This window comes from Megalops cyprinoides, chromosome 22 (assembly GCF_013368585.1).
Source record: "Megalops cyprinoides isolate fMegCyp1 chromosome 22, fMegCyp1.pri, whole genome shotgun sequence".
NCBI classification, from domain to species: domain Eukaryota; kingdom Metazoa; phylum Chordata; class Actinopteri; order Elopiformes; family Megalopidae; genus Megalops; species Megalops cyprinoides.
Window position 1 is genome coordinate 16,418,472 of NC_050604.1, and position 26,136 is coordinate 16,444,607.

At 40.2% G+C, this 26,136-nt stretch overlaps 1 protein-coding gene across 1 annotated transcript in view; it reads right to left on the reverse strand.

Annotated features, from left to right (window-relative positions):
* LOC118769835 (rho GTPase-activating protein 10-like) overlaps window positions 1–11,373 on the reverse strand; it is a 45,789-nt gene extending 34,416 nt beyond the window's left edge. Inside the window, exon 1 of the mRNA XM_036517179.1 lies at window positions 10,795–11,373. Within this exon, the coding sequence (XP_036373072.1) occupies window positions 10,795–10,948 (154 nt within the window). The 5' untranslated portion in view covers window positions 10,949–11,373. The remainder of the gene's footprint in view (window positions 1–10,794) is intronic.
* Window positions 11,374–26,136: the final 14,763 nt, after the last annotated feature.

A 26,136-nucleotide genomic window follows, 5' to 3' on the forward strand; every position in this document is an offset into this window, starting at 1 on the left:
GTGTTCAGCCCATATAAGAGAATAGACCCAGACCCTACTACATTGCTGTAAACTGATGAATGACATGGCACACATACGCAAGTGCCAAACTCACAGAGGATGTGAGAATTTTCTTCTGTGCCAATGGGAACACCCTACGAGCTGAACGACACATCGACACGCAGTAACTTCAGTGACTAATGATGCTGCACACTTTAATGCAGTGAAGAGCAGCTGTTCCGATGGAGTGGGATGGGGACAGCTGGGTAGGAAGTCACACGAGTGAGTGTAAAATCTGGGTAATGCAGTATCACATGTGGGAACCATGAGGAACTGAATGAGCTCACTCACTTCAGAAATCAGTTTGAGGCCACGTAGTTTAGTGGAAAGAGCTTGTAACCAAAAGGTTGCCGGTTCCATTCCCTGCTGGGGTGCTGCTGCTGCACCCTTGGGCAAGGTACTTAACCCAAAATGACCTCAGTAAATATCCACCTGTATAAAGAGAGAACATGTAAAAATTGTAGGACATGTAAGTCACTCTGGATAAGAGTGTCTGCTAAATGACAATAATGTTAACCATGAGGCTGTGTGTTCATTACAGGTCTCGACCAAGGATAGGCTGGACTTTAACCTGCCTGTGTCAAAGGACCAAGATTTCAGCAATATCTATAAAAACACCACAGCCTTACCAGAATGACAAGCTCATTTCAAAACTCCACAGTATACACCACACCTGTGATTCCCTCCCACTATTACCGGCTCATTAGTAATATTCTACGGTGCCAAATGCTCGCCTTCATACTGCTAAAATAATGTTGACCTCTACACAAGACTTCTTTGGTTCTAAAATCCTTCATGATCTTTGATATTTTGTGGCCACATTTTGAGGTTCAGGATAGTTACATGTACAGAATAATCAGCAGATTTCATTGCAGTGTCTTCATTAATCTCATGTGTGACATAAACGTGCATTTTTTGAAAACAACCCTCTCCTAAGTATTTATAGCACACTCAGGGCACCGATGAAAAGAACCTCATATGCAGGACCTTTGCTCTTCCAGATGTTTGCAGCTGCAGACAGTAATCCCTGTAACCCTCTCAACGTCCAGCCCAAATGTTTCTCTGCGCACACCCCCAAACAACACCCACCCATCCATTACATGGATCGCACTGTGTAAAATCATTAATTTTCTATATCATGATTATTCAAAGCAGCCTTTCCACTGGGAAAAACTGCTGTCAGTCACTTTCCCCAACAACATTTCCTTTTATAGGTTACAATAACCAAATGACCAGAAAGCAACAGCACAGAATTCTATTATGATCAGATATTTAGGGCCTGCGTTCCTTCTGTCCTGCATCTATGACGTTCTGGTTGGTAACAGGATGTGCTGTCCATATCCCTGTGCATGCTGTGGATGTTCTGCTTTAGATCAGGCCCCATGAAGCATGTTCACAACGAGCCATCACTTGTAGCTTCAGTAATAGCAGAGACATGATTTTCAATGTGAAACACACTAAGCTGTCTGGTTCATATATTAATCTGGTTCATCCAGTAATAATCTGTGGCACTAGGTTATATTCAACATACATAAATTGTTTGAAAATAATATTTATAAATATTTATTTATTTATTATTTATTTATAAAATTCTCAAATATTTTAATACTATTTTTTGTCTACGCTGTCAGTTACTAGTGACTTTTCAGTTCTAATTTCCAGACTACTATTTTTCCACTTCAGACAATCAATCAATCAATCAATCTGCCAGTTTTACTGAATTGGTCAGAGACCAGTAAAATGATCAGAAACACTGAGTCATGGCATTATTTTAAAACCAAGCTGTCCTTTTCTATGGACTTCTACATAATCCTGAGTTTTGTTACCTAGCAATACACTGGAGGCACAATGTGTATTATGGATGTGTGTAAAGACCCAGCATTACCTTTGATCATAGTGTAAAATAATTCTTCCACTTGCTTTAAACAATCATTAGAGAAAGCACTGTAATTAAAGTAAAATGACTAATATTCATGTACTCAACTGACAGGGTAAGCAAAGGATCCATCCCTCTGTGGTGTAGCCAGAGAGAAGAAAGATGTGACAGAATACTGACATGTCAACACCCTGCCTACACCACCATCCTAAGATCAGCTTTGGAAAGAGCCATTAGATCATCTCCGTCTCTGTCATTAGCTCCGCCCTTAGTGTGAGTTCCACCATAGAATGCTCTACCGCTCCATGAAGCTCCTCCACCAGACAACTAAAAACATGATCACACAGGTCAAAGGGCAGACACACCCCTGCCACCAGGGTTCATCAAAGCAGCTGATTAACATTATAAAGACTATTTTCTTTCTTAAGTCTTCATACATGCTTGTGTTTTCTCTCTGGGAAAAAAACAACCATTCTTAATGTGTGACTTCATGTCTCTCAGAATAAGATTTTAATGAAAGGCTATGATGTAGCTTTTGGCATAGTAAGAACAGTGATTATAGTGAGCACTTTGCCAGACCAAATAACAGTGTTCAGTGCTCAGGTCTGCCAACACAGCCCAACATACCATAGCTCTTATTTGTTTATATAGTGAAACTGATTCTGTGACCTGAAGAAAACAGCCATCTTAGCCCCTGACCTTGTCTCCAACGATTGGTCAGCGGAGGTCTGGAGGTCGACATGCAACAAATAGCTAGTCAGAGGTCAGGACAAATCGACACACCTCAACAGAAGAGAATGTTGGATACTTTCCTCAGAAAAACAGAGTAATCAATCTCTACCCAGTCTAGATAAAGTCTGACCGTCAATATTACTGTTATGGTCTTCTCTTTGATAACACATTTTTGCTCTCACTTGAGAGAGCAGACTTTAAAGAACACATGAATGATACAGCATGCCTGCATGAATACACTAGTCCTAGATTTAACTGCAGATGGGGAGATGGATTGTTTTTTTGAAACAGTATTTTTTTTAGTTTCATCGGTTTTGGCAAAAAGCATAAATTATGAGTCTTATGAGTCCTGCCAATCTTTACATGTAATGCAGTAAAGGATACAGCAAAGCATCTTGATTATTAAAGAGTGCAGACCTCCTTGTGTTTCACTGTGAAAAACACAGCACTTCCAGCCACAGAAAACAAAATGAACTGCTGGTCACCATCATATGCGTCCTGGAAAGTACACATTTATTGAGTAAGACTATTCTGAATTTGAACCACCAGTAAATATTACGTGGGGATCCTGAAGAGTACTTACACATGAGTATGTCATAAACGCCTGAGAGATTCAAAAACAAGCACGAATCATTTCTCATTCCAAAGCATGAAATAAGATGCTTCCTACACCTGCTAATTACTGACAAAAAAAATCAGCAAAATTTACCAGTGTGCTTCATTCCTTTTTTTAATGGTGACAATGATGTACACATTTAAATGCATGGTTTTAGACTGGATTATTGTGGAGGGGTAGTCAGAGTTTCCTTTATACTGTATAGTTCCCTAAATCAGCATCAGATCCTGTTGGCTTTAATCAAGGGGGTCTGCAGCATGGACTGGATGAGGCCTCTGATGAGGCTGGACTGGAAACGCACACATCGAAGCAGGCACACGCCCTCGGCTTCTTTCCTCGTCTTTCCACGGCCTGTGCCCTCTGTGCCCCGCGGAGCGTGGAGCCCGCTTTCCTTTGGCAAACACAGGACTTTCCATCGCGGAGAATCCTCCCTGACCAGAGCGAAACTCAAACAGCTGTCCGACCGCCAAACAGGATGGGGAGACAACAGCGGCGGAGCACTGGGAGCCGAGCCACGAGTGGAGGGCTGCTAGTTTCAGCCCACGTCTCCCTGGATTAGGCTGTCTGCGAAGCGAGGCAGATAAATAAATGTAATGATAAGGCTGTGTTTTACGTGGCAAGGCTGTGAGGTGTGCCGGCGAAATCGGCGCAGTGCACCGTTTTTACACGCTGCTACTTCTAAATACAGCGTTTCAACAAAAAAACCTTCCGAAACATGTCTTCGTTCTCAGAAATTTAATGTGACTTCAAGATATTTATAATACATTAGAAAGCCATAACACAGAAGCTGAACATAGCAATAGATATATTAATCTGATGGTTGCGCCCACATGAAAAGTTGAGCTGCTTGTGCAAAGCATCATTTCCAACACAAAAATAATTGCCGGGTAAAGGTCAAGGAGATTTGGCATTAGTCTCTGCTATCAACTTCCTGTTTGACCTCATACTGTAAGTCCTTCTGGAGAATGGCACCATCAAAATATTTCCTACAGCGTCTTCCTTACCTGATACGACCACTAAATCAACTGACTAGGTTATGGAAATTGTAAGATTAACCTCTTGCTAAATGTAAAAATATGTATGTTACTGCTTTCTGGGTGTAATAAACCTGGATGCCCTCCAAAAATCTCTCCCATCTCAAACTGAAATGCGACTGGATGATTCTGAGTCATTCTACAAAAAGGACAACAGTTGGACATGAGCCATCAGCCATCTTTGTCCTTATAGCTGTCCAAGCTTCTTCTGTGCTTTGGCACAGTCCATGTCAAGCCTACGAAATGAATTATAATCAGATTGAGTACGTTCACTGCTTTAAAGCAGGTATTGTTCATAAAGGTAAAATTTCAATAGGCATAATCCAGCTGTTTCCTACATGCGGCCTTTACCAGGGCCCTGTTGAGATGGGCACCAGTAATGGCCAGTGAGCTACAAATAAGGGAGATAAAGAGATAAAGAAATTTACTTTGAACTGATGGTCTTGGACACATTTTTTCATTTGGGATAAGCAAGCTTGCCAATCATAAGGAATTATGCCTTGCCTTTTCAAAAGGAATTACCTTTCTGCATTTTACATTCAATTCTTTTAATTACAACAAAGAGATCACAAATAAAAGTCAGATGTTTTTAACTTGAAACTATTTATTTTTGTTCCAACTGGCAGTGCGGCAGCGTAGTAAGGAGCAGGGCTTGTAACCGAAAGGTTGCTGGTTTGATTCCCCGCTGGGGCAAAGCTGCTGTACCTTTGGGCAGGGTACTTAACTCACGATTGCCTCAGTGAATGTCCACCTGTTTAAACGGATAACATGTAAAAACCGTAACCTGTTGAAGTTGCTGTGGACAAGAGGATTGGCTAAATGACAATAATGTAACGTAACCAAACTGATTTTGTGTGAGGCTCAATAGAATTGGACCACATCAGGTGCAATCAAGTAACAAATCCAACAGGTGTTAATGGACGATCCTTATTTAAACGTGCGTGTTAATTATAGTAAAAACATGTGCAGGATAGTTTAAATGAAGGCTCATCACACAACACAAAGCGCACTTCAACAGACCCCAGGTCAGTAAATTACTAAACCCTGCACCAGAATGGCAATCTTACAGGCTGACATTATTGTCTGTGTACAGTCAATGTCAAAACACCGCTTACTTTACACATACAGATGCCATGGCTGACAAATCACCCTGCTCTTTTAAATCTATAAAGGAAATGGATATCTATAGACATACAATGCTATTCATAGATTCTGATTTAGAGTAAACCAGACAGCAGTGTGCAGTGTGACAGGCTGGCACGATATGGAATTAACTGTCTGAGAACAGGCCTCATTGCAGACTCCCCCAATGTCCTGAGCAGAAACTTCTGGATTATGCCCATGTACGGTAGAAACACAGGGCATAAGCCCCTTAAAACACAACATGAAACAACTTAAAGATTTTGAGAGTGAAATATCCAACACGTTTATCAGTGATGATAATAAGGCAACGTTTAAACAGTCATTGAAATCACAAATATGCTCACTCATTACATGAAAATTAGATTTTTTTTTGGGTTAGCTTAGTTTACTGGTCAGCCTGCAGAACATCACTGTCCGTGACCCCGTACATTTCATTCTGCAAGGTCGTTAGCCTCGCTCCATCACTCCCACAATAACGGGAAGCACAGCCAATCACTGCTTACCCTGAAATAGTACTGACAACACAATGCTCTTCCACTCCACACCCAGAAAAGCGTGCACACTTCAACCAATCACGGAACACTCTTTCTTTTTGCCCACTTCTTTTTTGTTTATTTAGTACAGACACACAAATGCTAAGAGGCACTGTTTGCTTTCAAATAGCTTCGGCGTAAGCTTCAAATCAGAAAAGCCATTTTTAAAAAGTAGTCATAAAGCCAACAACAAAAAAGGTCAAAAGTGGAACTGCAATTCTTTGTTGCTGAAAGCAGGGTGGTGGGGTGATGCAAGTTCAAGTGAGAGCACAAGGGCAGAAGTGTAGAGAATTTTCGGGAAGAAGATACTTTCATTCTGCAGGATCCTATGCCAATAACTGCTTAATATCAAAATCACCCAAAAACAATGTAGCTCCTTACGATAGGTCTACAATGAATTCTGCCTGGGCAGTAGTGTAATGTTGTGGTACAGCATGTTGTTCTATGATGGAACACTGATGTAGCACACAGAGGACAGTGCCAGTGGCACAGGTTTAAAGCATATAACACAGAGGGGCCCCACACAGGTTTACCACACAGAGCACAGTGCTGCCCCACACAGGTTTACCACACAGAGCACAGTGCTGCCCCACACAGATTTAACAAACAGACCACAGTACGGTCACACACAGGTGTAACACACAGAGCACAGGTTTAACACACAGAACACAGTGCTGTCCCACACAGGTTTAACACATAGAGCACAGTGCTGCCCCACACAGGTTTAACACCCAGAGCACAGCACTGTCACACACAGGTTTAACACAGAGCACAGTGCGGTCACACACAGGTTTAACACAGAGCACAGCACTGTCACACACAGGTTTAACACACAGAGCACAGCACTGTCACACACAGGTTTAACACAGAGCACAGTACTGTCACACACAGGTTTAACACAGAGCACAGTGCTGTCACACACAGGTTTAACACACAAAGCACTGTGCCATTACATGCAGGAGTGATGGGAGAAAATAAATCCCAGAAGAAACAGACAGACCTCTGAAGATCCCTCTGCACGTTATTGCCTGCTCTTTCAAACAATTCCGAAAAAGGCCAGCGAAGCAGAGGCTCACACAGTCACATGTACATTTTATTTTTAGCTAATTTTTTTCTCTATAGCTTTTCCACAGGGAACATACAAACGTTACCACAGAGTTTCAGAATAAGAAATAAGCATGTACACTATAAGCCAGCATAAGTCCATTGAAAAGCAACAGCCATAACACATTTAGCACATTGTCTGCACTGAAAATTAAACTAATCAGCACGGTACAAAAACACAAACTACAATTTAAACGTACAGTACAGAGAAGTGAACACAGAAGCTCACAAGCAAAAAGATTTTCATAAAAAGCGACTGCTGCATATTGTAAAGTGACCAAAGCGATGGTCATTTGCCAGCAGGTCCTCATAAATTGTCTAAGCATGGAACACCTTGCCAATAAACAATCTGTAATCACTCACAGACGGTTCTCTTGCTCTTTAGCAGAATACGTTCAATCAATTGCATGTGATCACTTACAAAATATACCATAAATCACCTACACAATCATCAATGTAATCATCGATATGAACCCCAGATTACCATGTCCTACCACGTTAGTGGCCATACCAGACGTGGTCCTTGATCGTGTGCTCCCAAAAAGTGACACATGCACTGCCAGACCATCCATCATGACCACACAACTTTTCAGCCAGATCAGTTATGGCTCTGCTGTTTTGAGAGGGCAGCAGAAACACATAGCCTACACAATACGTTCCTGGCGCTTCAGCTTGGAGGTCTAAGAAAACAAGTATTTACACAGCGTTGTCACCCCAGTTGCCCTGTTAAGCATGCTAAACATTCACCCTTTGCCTCGTAAATGCACAAGGGACAAAATGCACAACCTGTACTTCAATATGCAGTTTTTCCTTCTTAACCTTTTAGCGCTGACATCTCCATTTGAATACCTTTGTGTTATGAAGTGATACATTACAGTTAAGCTGACTGCAGTTTAGCTTCATACTACAACACCGCTCTACCTGTGCAAAATGTAACTTTGTGGAAAGAACATGAACCTGTTACTCACTCTGACCCTTGACCCATTGCTGTCATCTATTCCCCATGGTGATGCTTTTCCCAGTTAAATGGGACTGCTGAATTTTCAATAACTCCATAAAAATGAATTCTAGATATCTTTGCCCTCCCAAAGGACAGAAAGAAAAGGCACTGGAAAGAAAAAGCATGAGAAAGGATTGGGCTTGAAGTCACTTAATTTTATAGTGAAGGTACACGACCATCAATATTACAGAATTGACAAGACGCATGGAGTTAATTTCTGTACTCAACAAAAGGACCTTAATTCACCAAAAATCACGATAGCATTTTGACAGCAAAATGGTCACCAGGTGTAAAACTCGTGAAAGGTGAGTTGGCTAACTTTATATCCACCTATGTTCCTAAACCTTGGGATACTTCACTAGTATCCCAGATTCATTTTTATCCACATGTTCAATTTAAGACACTAGTATTGTAACTACTAAAAGTTACATCCTTGCACTGAAATCTGCATGTGGCTACTACCCTGTCTTGGGTGGGTATGATCTCTCATATGCTGCGCCCAGCTGTACTTAGTTGCATCAAGCTAATGTAAAATGTTTTTGTGATGCAGAATACACAGGCTTGCATGAAAGAGGATGGTACAGTCAACTCACAGTGGCTCTGAGGGAAGGTAAAAAAAAAAAGGTTATAGTTTTACACAGTCGCAGCAACAAAGTGCAACAAGTGCAACCCAGCAAACTCCACTTCTAAATGAAAGGGTGTTTCACCCTGGCCCTATGGGCATGATCATGACGAAAGCACTTCTAGGTGTCATCTTCCATTTCATGGTTGTCATCTTTTATTGTGGTAATGCACATGTGCTGGCAGTGCAATAGTGAGTTGCACTGAGTATAACCCTGCTGACTAGGCATATGTCATGTACATCTAACGTTATACTTTATGTACAGTGACATTCAAATTCATTACTGAGATAATTATTAGGTACAGCCCTCCATTTGTGGACAGACAGTTGCACATTACCCGCTTGTCTGTTATTTTTCTAATAATGGGTTCTTGTGAAGACGTGGACAAAGAACTCGAACATAGTAAGAGTCACTCTTCCCAGTTTCAAGCTGTCAAAAAATCTCACTGAAAATGAAAGAGCTCACTGGATCATTTTACAACCTTTTAAAGCATTAAAGCAAACAATTTCTTAATGAAATTCTCATGGATTTCCAACAAAACATAAGTAAAACATTATAGTCCAACAGCAAACAAATGGATGGGTTTGTATGCATATGTGCTTGTGTGTGGTTTGTGCATACATGTACATGAACATGTCTGACCAGTACAGCATTTATCATTCTCTGATACCCACAAGTTTTATACAGGTTTGAAAATTCTGACTTTAGGGCAGCTTTCTAAATGGGTTGATGGGTATGAATATCAGTATCCCACTCTTGAGGCAGGATCCCCGCATGATAATGCTATGTTGGGTGTCTTTTGAATATAGTACTTTTTAAACCATTTTTATGCAACCATTGCAGACATTACAATTATGGAGAGAAAGCATTCAAGAACATTATGTGACCATTAGCTCTATGCAGAGTGCAGACATTTGCTCTTTTTTTCTGGAGCCAGAGCCCAATATGCATATTAGTGTATTATAAGGTATGGTCAAAATAACTGCAGCCAAATTCTCTGATATGTTCTAAAATTGATTAATTTGTTGTACCTGGTAAGTTAATTTCCTAAAGGTTGGATCTCAGTTTTGTATTGCATCTTTATCGGGTAGTCTTAAAGGAAGAATATTAATCATAAAAAGCTTCATGGACAGACCGCTAACATTCACCGGAAGGAGAGTTATAGCTGCTATGCCAGCTAATCAGCGCGCATGTTTGGAAAGAGGAAGGAACGAATCTTTTAAAGTAGCGATTCAGTAGTACACTCAGTACACCTCAAAGATTCGTTCAAAAATATTCGTTCATTCGCGTACTGCACATCACTAGCCAGCGTAAGCAGCAACATGACGAGCATTTGTCTAAAATGTTTTGTTTATGACATTAAATATTTATAATTGAAATGTCTGCTTAACATTTTAGGAAGCCCAAACTTTGCCAGACAACATGACATTAAAATGTTTAGAAGACGGTAGCAGCAGCAGTCGGGACTCCACTTTGAATAAGAGCCCTACTGAAAGATGGTCAAGCCAGCAAGAAGAGTCACAGGACCAGACCAAAAAACTTTTTTTTTTTTTTTCTTGCCACAAAACACGAAATGAACCGGTCACCAGTTAGGCCGAGGCACAGCGGCAGGTTATACACATCAGTGATGTAGGCTACACTAAGGTCTCCACAGCACTGTTGACCAAATATGGGCACTTCTACCAAAAAATTCATTGGATTGCACACTACAGTGTCCTTTCACTGTGCTCGGCGGTCTGCTCTAGAGTCATTTGGGTTAGCTCATGTCAGATCTCGATTCTTATTTCATATATTATTATGAAAATAATGTCAAGCATCCTACAAAGTTGTAGCAGCCGCCTATGCGATAACCAGCTACCTTGCGATAAGTGTATTGCCAACTCTAGTCACTGACACGTGAATTAACCCTAGAACCGTAGCCTACAAGTATTACAGCTTCAATCAAGTTGCTTAACCCCAGTGTTACTAATAATATCATTGTTGTAGTAAGCGAATGTAAGATAAAATCAAGCCAATATGATCTGACTTTGAACCAAATACCCTGCGCCACAAACTTGCACTCTTTCGAAAGATATAACTGAATGGTCGACTTACGTTTAATGGCACTGATAAGATTCTTTCCATCTTTGTAGAGTTCTTTTATAAATCTGCTCGTTTTGTCCAGCTCAGCTTCGTGTGCTTTTATTCTTTCTCTGAAAGAAGGACTGTCAAGGTAGCATTCGCTGAACTCCAGTGGGTGTAATCCCATTTCTGCTGATTGGAGTGATCGACAAATGCAAGCCTGATTTAAGTTGTCTTGCTTCAATGTCGTTCGCAAGATCCCGGGGGAAAGATATCTCAGAAGTTACTCGAACGAGTTTTCTCAAGTCGCCTTGATCGAAGTTAACTGCGTTAAGGTTAGCTGTTCTACAGTAAGTTAATTAAAATAGATTAACTACAACTTTATCCACACAGAATAGGATATCTCGCTATAATGCAATCACATCATCATTCATGTAAACTAGCTAGCAAACTAGCTAGCAACGTCTCCAAAATGCCTGCAGCTAATTTAATCGACACGTTTTGTAATTAGATATAGTAATTTTGCCAGCTTTGGTCAAATAATATTCAAGAGTCACTCATAACCAAGACTGCACAGTCGGCTAGTTTCTATCAAACTCCAGCAGAAAACTACCCAGCTAATCAGCTGTGCCAAGGCGTAGCTTTACAGTGGTCTGGTTGGACGGTTGTAAGCGCTCGAGAGGCGTTCGTGAGTACTGACGCTACGTGAACGCTGCGTAGATTTGTCCAACATTGCAGCAAAAACATGGGCAGAACCATTGTCAAACGTGCATTGAAGGACTGTTTCAGTGGTACCTTTCGCTTTTTGTGATTTCAAAGAAAAAATTCCAGATTGTCAATAAAATTGTTAAAACAGAGTTTTATAAATGATGCTGACAATAGGAAACGAAACATAATTGGGTGTGTTTTGAGGTGTCTTCTCAACTCTGGTCCAGGGGACCCCCTGTAGGTGATGATTTGTGTTTCAGCCATGCATTAAATTAATTAGGTTAGCCTGCATGGGCTGGAGTTATAAAGATCCACAGATCTGTGTGAGATGTGGATATATTGGTATAGTGGGCAGAGTGAACAGATGAACATCCAGGTGACAAATATGAGTGGATCAGTATTGATCTGAAAGAAAAAAAGTAATCGTGAAAAAGTAAACAAATTATGTGTAGATATATGGACATTGAATTTTAAATTGCGTTTGAACGGCTTGCGAATTGTTTAATTAAGAATTGCTTGTGTTGAACTTTCACGTTGGACTGGGTGCACACCTGTCACGGCTGTGTGTTTGTGTTTTGTCCGAGTGCGGGTAGTCGTGTCCTTTTCTGCGTGACGTATCGTGTCATTTCGGTGCACTTTGTGCTTGGCCTTTGGAGTCTGTCCGGATAACAGCGCCTGCTGGATGTCAAAACTGTAGAAATTGTAACCTTAAATGTACTCACGTCTTGTCTCTGCATCAGTGCGTCGAAGTGAAATGTATGTTTGCATGAATGTATGTAAAGTTGTATGCAATTACGTCACTTGCAACCACTACGCAACTTTTGTAAACTGATTGCTATAATATCAGCTAAAAGCGATGACTTTCAATGTATGGTAACTGTTGCAACACTCAATGCACACTCCACCACTTTTTCTGATTGTTGCGCAGATACTGCGCAGCTCCGACGAAGCGCCTTGATGTGAAAACACATCCACGCGATTCACATTTGCGTTCCTTACTTCTGCAAGCAGCTCGACTTTGTGTTTTGAAGTTCATGCCGGCTTACATTGTGTCAGCAACAAGCATATCAGCCGAGAAGAACATAGAAAATACAAGAATAACCAAAATAGAAAAGATCATCGAAATCTAAATAAATAATGGATACGATCGCCGAAGAGTCAGCTGCTTTATGTACACTAACTAGTTGCCTCATTTTTCTGAAATTTCTGAAATCTCGTCGGCCTGTTATCTTGCAAGTAATTCCAACCCTATTGTAATGCGCGTGTTAGCGCTAATACAAAAGAGCATAGATCTAGCTGTCAAGGTAGCTAGTCAACCAGCTTGCAATCTTATTTAAGAGGTTTGAGAGTTCAGATGGCCACGGGATCTTTCGGAATGGCACGTAAACGGGCTGCTAGCTAGTTAACATAGAATAGCCTAGTAGTATAGTAGCCCAGTTGTTACCCGAGTATAAATAGCCTACTCTTAACTTCATGGAAACACTCTATCGTTCTCCAAATTATATTTGCGATTATTCTGTCACAGAAAGGAGTGAAACACCAAAGATTGATTACTAAATAATAATGATCGCAGCTGGTTCTAGGGGAAAACTGGGCAATTTTGCAGATGACAGTAAAAAGTGTTCCATACCTTGCTTTGGATGAACACAAATCGTTTCACTCAGTTTCATAAGAAAATGTGAATTCATGAATACAGAGGTGAACTATTCAGAAGAAGCATTAAAGGTAAACACACTAGCCTAATATATGATTATTCTCTGATTCTCTGATGATTAACTCTTAGTGATTGAGGTGGGTTCGCACTGTTTATATTGTACCTTGTTGAAGTTTACAGTGTTAAATGTTAAAATTGTGATTAACTGGCTACATATCGTGGTATTAATGGTGCTTAAAAACAAAATCAAACTACACTGAGGGCTGACACTGCACATAGAAGCACCTAGGGCCATAAATGCGCTTAAATGAATGTCAAAATGAGTCAAACCTGTGAAAATGTTCTTAACGATAACATATTGTAATCCCTACATGCTGTTAAAAGTCGTGTATTCTATTACACTGGAGTTATCTTCATGATGTAGAGTGAGTTTCGCACTTTTTGTTGTGCAGCTAGTTCGAAAATATGACCTGTCATGTACTCGACCTGATTGACCATTGACTTTGTAGTTATCACTGCAATAGTGATGCTGTGGCTCCCTCCTGCGGTGGAAGTTTATAATGGCAACCAGTGTGATCTGTGGGCTCCTGTGGGCATCTGAAATGCCTCAGTCGTGGTACAGTAAGAGCTATCCAGTTGAAATTTACACAAACAGGATCATGGGTTTTCTCCACCAAGGCCATATAGGGTGTCATGACACCACGCTTTCATATACACTAGGGTCTTATTCACTGGCTAACTAACTACATAGCCAACTAGTTGCATGGAAGTGTGTAACTTGCTATCTTGCTTTGTCTTGCTTAACAAGTTATTTTATTAATAACCATTATCAAGTTGCTTGTGATTCTTAAATACTAGTTGTACATTTTGACTAATCAAATAACAATGTGATCAAGTGGGTTTGCATCTTTCCCCTATTTTGAAGAAAGTTGGAAAAATAATATTTTATTACAATAAAACTTAGTCACCAGACAAGATTACAGTGGAATGTCAGGTATGTCATCAGGCATGGTATCCTGTGGCCAGGTTACAGTAATTGCAGGTATACTCCATACCTATACAGAAGTTAGCCACTTTGTAGTGTTTCATGTAGAAGTAACCATATAACACTAGTAAGGTAAGTCTGTCTACCCTGCAAGGTATTTAGCTGACTAGCAATTCTTGCACCATTTTTTGTTTGTGTGTTTGTTCCTCCTACAATGTGGCCATATGCAGTCACTTCTAAGGCAGCTTAGTGAAGCTCATCATCATATCGTGGCTTCAGCAACCTAACTGGTTCTACCACATGAAAATCATGCCTACACCACACTGCTCACAACATGTTTGGTTACCCCCTTAAGCCACCTAACAGGTTGGGTTGCTGTGGTGCCATATCACCATAAGATGAAAGGGAAGACTCGTTTAGCAGTTTAAAAAAAAAAAAATTATTATAGTCCAAATGAACACTCTGACATGCTAGTGTGGCCCTCCCTGGTTAGTTAACAAAGGCTATGCATCTATGTCTGTAGAGCAAGATAGCTCATTGGCAAGCTATGACACCAACAAAAAGACAGCATAAATGAATCAGTGTGCCATCCACCAGCTTGCAGGTTTGAGAGGGTATATTTCACACCTATACAGTGCAGAGAGTTGGGGTCTCCTGCAGAAATAGTCACATACGACTATGTCTATTTCGCATAACAGAGTGTATCAGAGGATTGGATTCGCTATTCCCAGTACTCCTGCACAAGTGCAGAGGTTGTCTTGATGAAACAAGTTTGAATGAAGAAGAACTTAAAAAAAAAGGGTAGAATTTTTTCCATTGCAGAGAGCGAATGTGCAGCTACTGACAAGTCATTTCATCTCTCAGAATTCTGCATCCAAAGTACTTGGTTTTCCAGTAAATGTACAGCACTGAAGCTTCCCAGGTGCTTAGACAATTAACTAGTACCTTGAGTAACAACTACGGTTTAATTTGTCATTGAAAACACTGTGCAAAACTAAGTGACCTGCCTACTTTGCTAGATAGCCCAGTTGCTATATTGGCATTATTATTAATTTCTGATCATGCACACTATTTGTTACTGAGTTAGCTAACTCTCATTTATTCAACCAAGACAGCAGTCATGCATTTCCTGTTAAGGTTAGAAAGTGACTAGAAATTTGCTACAACAAGCAGATGTGGAAATTGGCTAAATATAGGGAGAAACCAAAGGTGAGATGTGTAAATTGGAGGTCTAGAGCATTATAGATGATGTTATGCAGCAGAAAAAAAGAAGAAATGTAGATATGGAAGAAGGTAAATAAACGCAAATTTGGCTGTGTATTTTGTGGCCATTTGAGATTGTGTGCAAAATTAATTTGTTCAAACGAGGTAAGATGGCACAGAGGTTAATATTTGTAATTAGTCAGACCTCAGGGCCACTGTGTTTATTTCTGTAGTATGCCCCCAAAAGAGGCAACATCTCAGTGTTTCATAGGAATGGGGATATGCCCTACCAACCTTTAACTGAGCAGATGACATGCCTACCATGCTAATTTGCCCCTCCTTGCTTTGAATGGAATTCATAATCACATGAAAAGTCCTGGATGGGCAAGGGTGAATAGGCTGCCCACTCAACAGAGGGGGTGGCATGTCAAAGGTAAAGCAAAGCAGAGCTGCTCTGGAAGAAAATTTTAATATTATAGTGCAGAAGACTTATCAATGTGCTGGGGGTTGTGAGGTGAGTGGGGTAAAGTACCAAAATTTCGAATCTTCTTTCACCACTGTGTAGAGATAAGTGTCTGTACTGCTGGTAGAAGAGTATAACGATGTGTGATGTTGTTTACTGTGTTCCCACCAGAAAAAATGACTCATGTGTTCCGAGACCTAGAGTAACGGTAAACCAGGCTTTCAGACATCACGCTGAAATCTACAGTCACCTTTCTGCATCCTGTCTCAGACGCGGCACCTTTGGTGTTTTCTGTGGTTTGGAGGCGGAGCAGACAGGCTGTTGTTTAGTGTGAAACTGGGTCCGCCTTAGCCGTGCATGCTGGGAGCACGGCAGTCACACGCTGCATTAAGATGAATTCAACACAACACAAGAGACGAGGCCTTGTTGTTATCTGCGGGAGAGAGAGAAAGAAAATATCTTAACTATTACTTGTCCTGTAAACAACTGAAATTTACTGTGAAAGATGAATATGAAGGGAATAAAGTAATAAAATGCACAGTATATATGTGTATGGTGCTTGGATCTCTGAATCTGATATCGGAATAAGAATTTGGAAACATGAAGGAGAGAGTCACACCACTGAGGAGACATTGAATATGCCCTCTACCTGGTGCAAGTTCTCCCAGGCATGGATGGCGATTTGCCATCTGTAACAACAGGTGTTGAGATAAATGAGAAATGTTTTAAGTGCTAGTGCTTGTATTTCTAATATGGTGTTTCTAATTTTACACTAAAGATGGATGAGAAGCTAAAATGAGATCATCTGTGGTTGAACCACAAACCAGAATTAATTTGTAGGATAGGTCATGTATTAACACTTGAAAATGAAACTATGAGTAAAACATAAGACTATTATTAAGAATATTAATATAACATATAGACTATTATAATGTTTGAAAATTTGAGCTAGAGGCTGTTCTACAGCAAGGTTTAGTAATAAACTGAAGTATGGTACTTTGGCACAGTGAGTCCTACAAATTTTACTTACAAAAAGATCTGACATTTGTGTATATCCTTGTTTTAAAGCATGCTGCAAATATCCTAAAACTGGATTTTATATATGTATTGAGCTCATTGGAAAAGAAATCTTCTTTCATTGTCATAACTTTAGAAAATGTTTGTGTAACGTAGGTATGACAGGGAAGCTATTCCTCAATCTGTGATGGAAATAACTGTACTTATTCAGAGGGACTCCATCAAACTCTTTTTGAGTGAGCCTCAATCCCCTGTGAAATGTGAAATCTGACAGTGAAGTTGTTTTATATCAGAGGGGGTGGGGGTGTTCTCTTTGGAAAAGAGCAATGGTGTGTTCAAAAGCCTGTCCGCTTTGAGGATCCAGAGCATCTTGCACCTTACTGAAGGCTCAAGGGGTGGCACACATTGCTCAATTTGAGACCCCCATCAATCTGTCACCTAGACGACCAGCATAGCTGTAGAACCAGTGACTGAGTAAACATTCTGCATGCTGTTGCTGAACGTTGGGACCTGCCTGCCCTCACAGGCTGTTTCTCCCCTGCAAGCCCCTTTGAAGAACTGAACCTGAAAAACCCCACTTGCTCCCACCTGATCACGCTATACACGTTCAAAGCTCAGAAGAATATCCCCAATGACAACCTTGTTTGAAAATCCTTATTGACAATCCTGTTCATAATATGTCCAGAAACTGAATTAATACATTATTTATTTTGAATTTTCTTAACCCTGTTACACAAGCACTACCGTATGATTTGAGGAAAGTTTGCACATTATACCATTCAGCACACTGATTGTTAGCACTCTGCTGTTAGCATAACCACTGTGGTATTCCTGGAGTTAGTGCCAATTGCATATGGGTGTGCCTGTAGACGTGAGGTGGGAGAGAGCTTGGGTGTGGGTTTAGAGGCGATATGTTAGGCATTACGTAAATACTCCTGTAGTACTCCTTACTCATTTGTGACTTTATGTTTCTTAAACATGTCTTCTAGTGTGAATTCTCTCCATTGTGAGAGGGGTGTGCTCTGTAGATCAAATGTACTGCAGTGATAGAGGACTCCTGCAGGTCACAGAAAAGCTTTTGAAGGGCTTCGAGCTACACGTATGATGTTATGGCAGCAGCAGCAGACTTATCTTGTTCTTCAGGTTGTAAAATAAGCTAAAATAACAGTGTGGGCATGGGGGGGTGGGGGGGGGTTGGGTGGAATTCATCTGCTTTGTGGCCTTTCTGAGTAAGGGAGAATTTTAGGATGGCAGAGTTTGAACCCCCTTTTCAGACACTGTGACTCACAGATTTGCTCTGTTTCTTTGTTGCTCTGAGTGGTGACTACTGGCGGTGGCAGACGCAAGACCTTACACAAATTATATGGCTCAGAATGATGAACTACAGCATAGAAATCAAATTTATCGTTCCTGCCGTAGGATGTTCCATATCAATCAAAAAGGAGGATGAGCCAACAGGAATCTGACTGCTTTAGATGCTGACAAACAGCGTAGGAATCTCACTGTGTTGCTTGTTTATTCACTGCACAGATAGTAACACTTGGAGTTTGAGATATAGTTCTTTTACTCTTGGAGACAGTGGAACTTATAATTCATAAAATCAAAGAGGAGTCTTTAAAGACCAAGTCTACAGTTCTTTTGTAAAATTGCAAAACCTTTTAAATTACTCAGTGTTCTTTGTTTTGAGAAACTTATTATGAAACATGCTCTCATGGTGTTGAGAAACAAGCATGAAGGCTTGCTCAACATTGTATGTTGTACACACCCTGACATCAGTTCTTTCTTTGAAGTTTGTGCAGATCTTTTTTAATCTCTCTGAAAAATCAGTGACTTTACTGTAACAGACTGTACCAGATCTGTACTGCTCTGTAAGTGAACTAAGTGTCAAAATTTTCTGATTATCTGGATTTGCATCTGCAGTCTCAGGCAAACAAAATGTTCTATGTATAGTCATCGCCGAAACCCATTGCTAAAAGTGGCCACTTTACTAAACCACCCCTCCCCCAACAGCACCACAACAAAACACCTACAGTAATGGATTGTGAAAAAAAAACTGCACAGAAATGCTAAAACCTCACCAGTATGTAATCTTGAGCGACAAGCCGTGAAAGCCAGATAGAGGGATACACATTACACACATGCAGCATGCTTTGCAGCTCCGAAGGGAAGCCCAATGCAAAGCCCCGCCCACACACGTCTTTCCCGGTGATTGATATCCGTAAGGAATGACAACGCTGTCATCAGGCAGTCAGGGACACCCCGGTGTAAGCAGATGCCTAATGTTTCAGTGCTGCCCTCCTGCTCTAATCAGCTGTCTCAGGGACGACTGACACGGGGGCCTGATGCATGCGCGCAGAGGCTGCCTTTGGGACATGATTATCTCCACATGTATCTTAATTAAAATGTTAATTATGCTCGTTCATGTGTCTCCGAGGTTATGGGATACTTTGTTGTGTCTTCCTTTAATCACTTCTGGAGTCAAGCAGCAGATGGGGTGGTTCCTAAGATCGCAATTGCAGTCTCTCCAGCAGTGTTGCCAAGTCTTTTTCAACAGATCTATACATACATTTATGTATTGGTGCTTCAGAACACATTTTCTTTGCCAAGTCATCACATGTCTACATGTATGTTGTGAGTGTATTATGAATGGGTGTGTAAATGTACAGGAAGCATGAGCCACTTCCATGTCACTGCATATGAACTTTCAGTGAGCAATTTGGTGACCTTCTGCTGTAAAGAGTTGGCAACTCTGTGTGTAGTCCACAGTAGGAGCTCATGTGCCTGCTTTTCGCTTGATCATTGGCTCAGATTCTGATGAGTTCAAAGGTAAGGTTTAACTGAAAAACTATTTTGTAATAAATTGCCATGGATGTTTCATTGTGCAGCTTTAACTGTTTTCAAAGTTCCTGTTTTAAAAGTTAATATTCACCCAATTCTGATGTAGTACTGTGATTTAGATAGTAATTCATTGTACTGTTTGTCAAGTGATGTATGAGGGACAACAATAACCATAAAATATGATGCCTGTAAAGTTTCCTCTAAATTGGTCTCATATGATAAATGAACAATTCTCCCTTCAAATGCTCACTTTAATTAATACTCTAATCTACATGGCTTTAGAGAATGTTGGTTGATAAGTGCTGGCTATTTATATGTGCATGACCTTATCAACACAGTGTCTTGTCTCAACTTGCCATAGACCACAATGAAAATGAGGGATTGAATACACAAAGCTTCTGTTTAACCAAGCATGCATAGAACTAAACACTGTAGCCAGGCATGTCGTTTATACAAACAGACAGTCCTCAATGAACAGATTGTACCAGCCCGAAGGAACCAGCTAAGTATATCACCCATATGCAGGCATACTTTCATGTCTTTACTTACATTGGTTGATAATCTCTTCACAGACCGAGGCTGCCTTTTTCTCTTTCATGTCTGACTGTATGGGTTACCGAGGATATTTTAATCCAGGAAACACATACGGTATTTTGGTATTTAGTTTGCATTTAATTCAGAGTTAACTTCATTTGGAAGTTGGCATACTCTGAAAAATAAAAAATAATTCAAAATTGGTTCAGCCTGTCATAGTATGAGTCAATGCTGACTATCATAGTGATTAAAGTCATTCTGAATAGATATGCTAACCATCAGAACCTTTCAACTTGACTGCAGTGAAGCACAGAAGAGATTGTACACCAAAACATGTTTTCGGGCAGGAGATGAAAGAATGAAGTGGAAATTAAACAGCTAACTAATGAACATCAGTCTTGTTGCCCTAAATAGGTGCCAGAAAAATAATTGTCTCAGTTCCTCAGCCCAAGCTGACTTATTGAGCTGTTGTTTGGTTCGATGGAGCGCTGCAGTAAGTCCAATGCCCAGTAGTTTCGGCACTCACACACACACTACTGCCAAGAGCAGGCATGCTCTTGCTGTGCAAGGAGCCCTTTCATACTCACACACTGACCTGACATTTCAAAGCTTGAGCCGTTCAGGAAATTTTCATTTAGGGGGCACATTTTATTACACTGTACTGGAACTAAAGCAATAAATTAATTAATTGTTAAAGTTCTTGTTCGTGGAATGCATGACACCAATACTGAGTAACATTCACCCACACCCAGTCTTTGTCAATCACTGTGTTTTGTCACTTCCATTTGCAGAAGCGTGATTTCACTGTGCCCACTGGCACTGCAAGTCAACAGATCTGATATCCCGGAGAAAACTGTATAGCAGGAAATAAGGCTATTTGTTTTCAAAACGTTAGATCATGCAATGTACTGAAGGGAGAAATTCAATTCATCATAAAGGAAGCAGCAGCCAGGTGCAACAAGAGGAGCTGCCATCAGGGTGCACCTGTGAGGGAAAGTGGTTTTACACTTGGTCTAAACAACAGCTCTTCTACAACTGGTTTATTGGGTGTCATTGTCTTTGAAAATGTTTCACTTTAGACAATTGACTGCATTATGCTTTACATATTCTCTACTCTGCGAAACAGTTGATTGCTGTTTACAGAAGATGACGCACTGTAATGAATTAAGTCAAAGATGAAAGAAAAAATTAAGTAAGAGAGTCTGAATGTAGTATGTTAATGTTTGCAATGTACATTAAAAAGAGTCACACCTGAGCTTTAATAGGACTGCCATTTGTCTGCACATGTGTGTGTGGTTTTGAGCCAACGGGAGTATTTCCTAAAAAACAAGCCATCATTGTTTGATCCACTTGTCTCCAAATGTCTTCAGGAAGAACTACACTGAACTACTCATCTTCCCAGCTAACAGCTAACACTAATGTGTTCAAACAGGTAGGCAAATTCAAGATTGTCAGAGATTGTCAGAGTTCAGAGTAGTGAGTAATAGCATCTGGGACTGTATGTTTCAATATGTATTGTGATTTCTGCCTGAGCAGTTTGGGTGAATGAGCTGGCTGCCAATGTGATCCTTACATCATGGAAGCTTGCAAGCACTAAGCAGCCATTGAAGTGACGCAAAACGCAAAACCCCAGTCACAAAACAACCAAAAACCCAGTCTGATTATCTGTGAGTGTGTGTGCTCAAAAAATGGTGTGAACGGAAAAATCCTTTATATTTTTAACATTCTCTGCTGAACAAAAATGCAGATATAAATACAATTATTGCCATGATGGCAGAGAAAATTTAACATGCCTTAAGCATGTAGTGCAGACACAAGGCTCTGCGCAGAGTACTCAATGTGTTGATGACTCAGTTAATTGCTCTTTGGGCCTCCAAACTACCACCAGTTTTATCTAGATGTGTGTGCACTGAGTGACCTGAGTGGCACCCCCAGTGACTGGCGACCTCGGTCGCGATAATGATTATGGAAAGTCAGGACCAGAGGGGCCAATGCTGTTCAGCACACAGCTCTGTTTGTGTTTGTATTCCTGCTATCAGTTTACAGCAGATGGCGGAGTTAATCTGGAGTGTCTGCCATGCTGACATGAAGCCCCTGAGGATTAGAACTAACTATGTAATTACTTGACACTTTTTCCTACCTGGTTTTGTTGTTAGCTCTGACACAATAATACATTATACAAAAGTCATTTAACATGGGCCAATAATTTATTAATGGCTGTTCCATTACTTGAGAACAGGAGAGAAAGACCACACCCTATTCTCTTCTCTTTGTTTACACTTTTCAACAGTTGGTGAGCATTCATATTGTAATGCTTCATTACTTGTATAATTACAGAATAAAAAAACAGGCTACTTCAAGTGCTAAAAGATTCTGTTTGTTTTATTTTAAAGGACGTTATTCCCTAGCCGTACAAATATTTGCTCGTGACTCACATGATGTTCTGTTATCACTACCGTTTTACGAGAGATGACTTTACAAGACTGAACTTGTGAGAATGGGCCTAACTGCTTGCTTAAATGCCTGTGTGTTTTTTTTTCTTTCTTTATTTTTCCACAACAAAATGAATACCTATGCATCAAAATGAAAAATTATGGTGTACTATAATGATGCCATCAAACAAAACAAGTAAAATGTGACAATGAAATGCCCTTTGAATAATGGAGTTAAAGTTTTAATTGTTAATAAAGGTTTATTAATATTTATAGAAAATATTTTTGCTGTCAAGTCTTGGGCTAAGAGAAAGTTAGACATCAACAAGAAACAAATGTATAAAACTTTTTAAATACCAAAGCAGCTGATTGGGCAGATGAAAGCTTTCTCCTAACTGTAGTTCTCTGCAATAGGGATGTATTTGTATGCATTTATTTATGCATTTCTGTATTTATTTGATTCTACAGAACATGATCAATATGTCTGTTTAGTTTCTCTCAAGGGTTTATCTAGCTACCTCTGAAATTTGGAATTTGTCTCCAAAATGGGCTAGGATAATCTTTGTAGACTCAGGTACCGGTTGTTCTGTGTCTACAAGAACTTCAGTGCTGCCTTCCACAAAAGCCATTCTCATTTAATCCATTCCATAATTTGAATGATAAAATGAAATGACTTGATATGTAGTTGGTGGTACACAGATTCTGTATTAGGCAGGGTGAAATTCCAATCACGTGGAACTCGAGTAGTTGCTATGCTAACCTTGGCTGTCCTGGAGCTGCACTGATCGAGCAGCCAGACTTCTGGGACACCTGTTTAAGTGAAAGCCGAGAACCGGGACATGTTGATTGAAATGAGGTGCTCTACACAGCTGAGGTTCACGATCACAGAATGGGGATGTTACATCAAAGTGGGTGAATCCACACAGCTTAATCATGGTGGTATAATCAGAAAATTTTGGCATCACAGTGTCAGAGAGCTTGTTCAAATGTTTATATTCTGAGGAGAGTGAATTGTTGATGGAACATTGTGAGATGTGGGCAACCCCATGGGATGTCCAGCACATAACTCACCAGAGGGACAAAGGCATGCTGGAGAGAAGTTGCCAAAAATCCCCAAAAAAGATTCCCGGCATTCTTCTCAGAAACTTGCAGGACTCGAGGAGGACACTACAGAAAAGATGCATTCAGAGTCTTTCCCCCCACCCCCTCAAAAAAGTACTACTAATTTTGTTGTTCTTTGCATCAGGCCAACCTATTTAAGTGGGAAATGACACAAGTTGGCCACATTTCAAGAGAGGTTATTGAGTAAATATTGCCACGACAAATGCCCCCTTTTTCTGCCTAATTTATTAAGCTGTTGTGCAATGTTTTGCAGAGTACCATCTTAACTGATTTCATATGCCTCAAATTGGCAATGAACTGGAGGGGAGCCAAGCCAATGGTGAATGTATCGCCTTTAATCTCCTGGCAGTGGAATGCTGCACAACATCTTTTAATCAAAGTACAAAACTATGAGTCACCCCTGCAGCACACTGTGTGATTTTCTAAGATGCATGTAGCGTTTGCATGATGTTGTGTCCAAATGACTTTTTGTGCATACATGCTCTTTACACCTTCCTGTTTGTGCTAAACAAAGCAAAAAAAAAAAAAAAAACAGCTGTGGAGCCTTTCTTTGCTTAATAACTGAGCAGAGTCAGCTGAATCCTGTGTAGCTGGGAGAGGAGGGTTGGACTCAGACTCTGGACGGTAACTTCTGGTGACAGGAGTGCACACTACCTACTTTGACTCAGTTCTGTGTATACAGGTCAATCAGCATTTGTACTTACATGTACAACCACTTTCATCAGTAGTGAACGTTTTATGAATATTGTTCCTGTCTCCAATTACAGCGAAGCACCATTTTAGGCACGCATTTCTGGAATTTCCCCCCTAGTAGAGGATAAATGAGGATTTAGTTTGCATTGTTATATTTGAATTAGCCTAATGGTAGCTCATGTAAAGCCTATCATAATCCCCTGTGCTTATCCACATGTTTACCACATAAAAAGTGATTACGGGGAGAGTAAATCTTTGCCATTAAGCTGTGCTGTTGAGATACTTTGATTGCAGAAAAAAAAAACAATCCTACTGCTTTTCATCAGCCCCACACACACACACACCTGTAGTCCGTTTTATAGTGTGTACATTTCAGGAGTAGCAAAGTCAAGTAGTAGCCATAAAAGATCACTTACTGAAAATCAATGCACCACATATATATCTGGGTTACTCAATACCGGATAACATACAACGTTAAGGCACAGTTTTAGAGGCACCTATCCACAGTTGTATTGTCCTTATGTGTAACAGTTTGACTGTTGCTCATCATTCCTTTCAAGTATGCTGAGAGCAAATGATATTAGAGTGCTGAAACATTGACCAATTCTTTTTTTTTTTTTAAAAAGTCAGACCTTCCATGAAGTGTGATTTGGCTAAAGAGGTCTGGTTCTGAAAGTCATGCCTCCCTCACACACTCCTTGAATGATTCGTTTGGTAGGTTGATGTTGGCCCCGATATGTGGCTTAATCACACAGATGGACATGATAATTGGGAGCAAGGTGAAATATATCCTCTAAGCAGCAGCTTGGATCAAATTGAAATAAAAAAATCAACAAATTGGTAGGATCTGTATAACCGTTCAATGCAAGTATAGGCACTTGTAGCAGTTGTTCTGTAAAACAAAGGGCAATGTGCAGCAGTCCAAGGGAACATGCACACTTTGTCTCTTCATGGTGAGTAAATAAAGTCCATTCTTATGAAATAATACTTAGCAGATAACGTGAATGGTCTTATCTCTTGATGAGGTCATACAGTTTTCTTTAAAAGAGTGTGCCTCCGTGTTATTTAGCTGGGTGTGGATCTCACATGTGAAATAGTAATAAATTTCTCAAACATGATTACAAAGAGCTGACACGATCAGGGTTTTTTTTTTTTTTTTTTTTGCCTTTTGCTACCTTCTAGCCAATCAATAACTGATATGCAAGTTACTCTCATTATTTTTTAGTGTCAAGGCCCATATTCTCACTACTGCAATTTCCTTTATACTTCCAGATTACTCACCTGCTTTGCCTTTTGCCTTCACAGTGACAATCTTGGAATCATCGGCATTACTTCTGAGACAAGTACATCCTGCAGGACAGCATTGGACCCTCTGTTTTAAAGAAAATTTAACGTTGGCACACGCAACTTATTAGAAAACCTGCTACTTGTAAACAAGTTATACCACTTTGTAAATTAATTGCATCTCGGGCCTTGATGGAATAAAAATACACTTGTGCAATTTTTTTTTCTTTGCACAACTGCATTATCTACATAATCAAGATTATTACGTGGCAGCACGGCAGAGTTGTTTTAATAATTCTTTCGCCAAATTGATGAGAAATCGGTTCACGTTATTTAATAACATCCAGTGAGTGAGGTAGGGGCGTCTGTTTAGGGAGTTTTTAGATCAGAGACAACAATAGGTGAAAGCATGTTACATTATCAGCAGTTGGCATGACAGCTC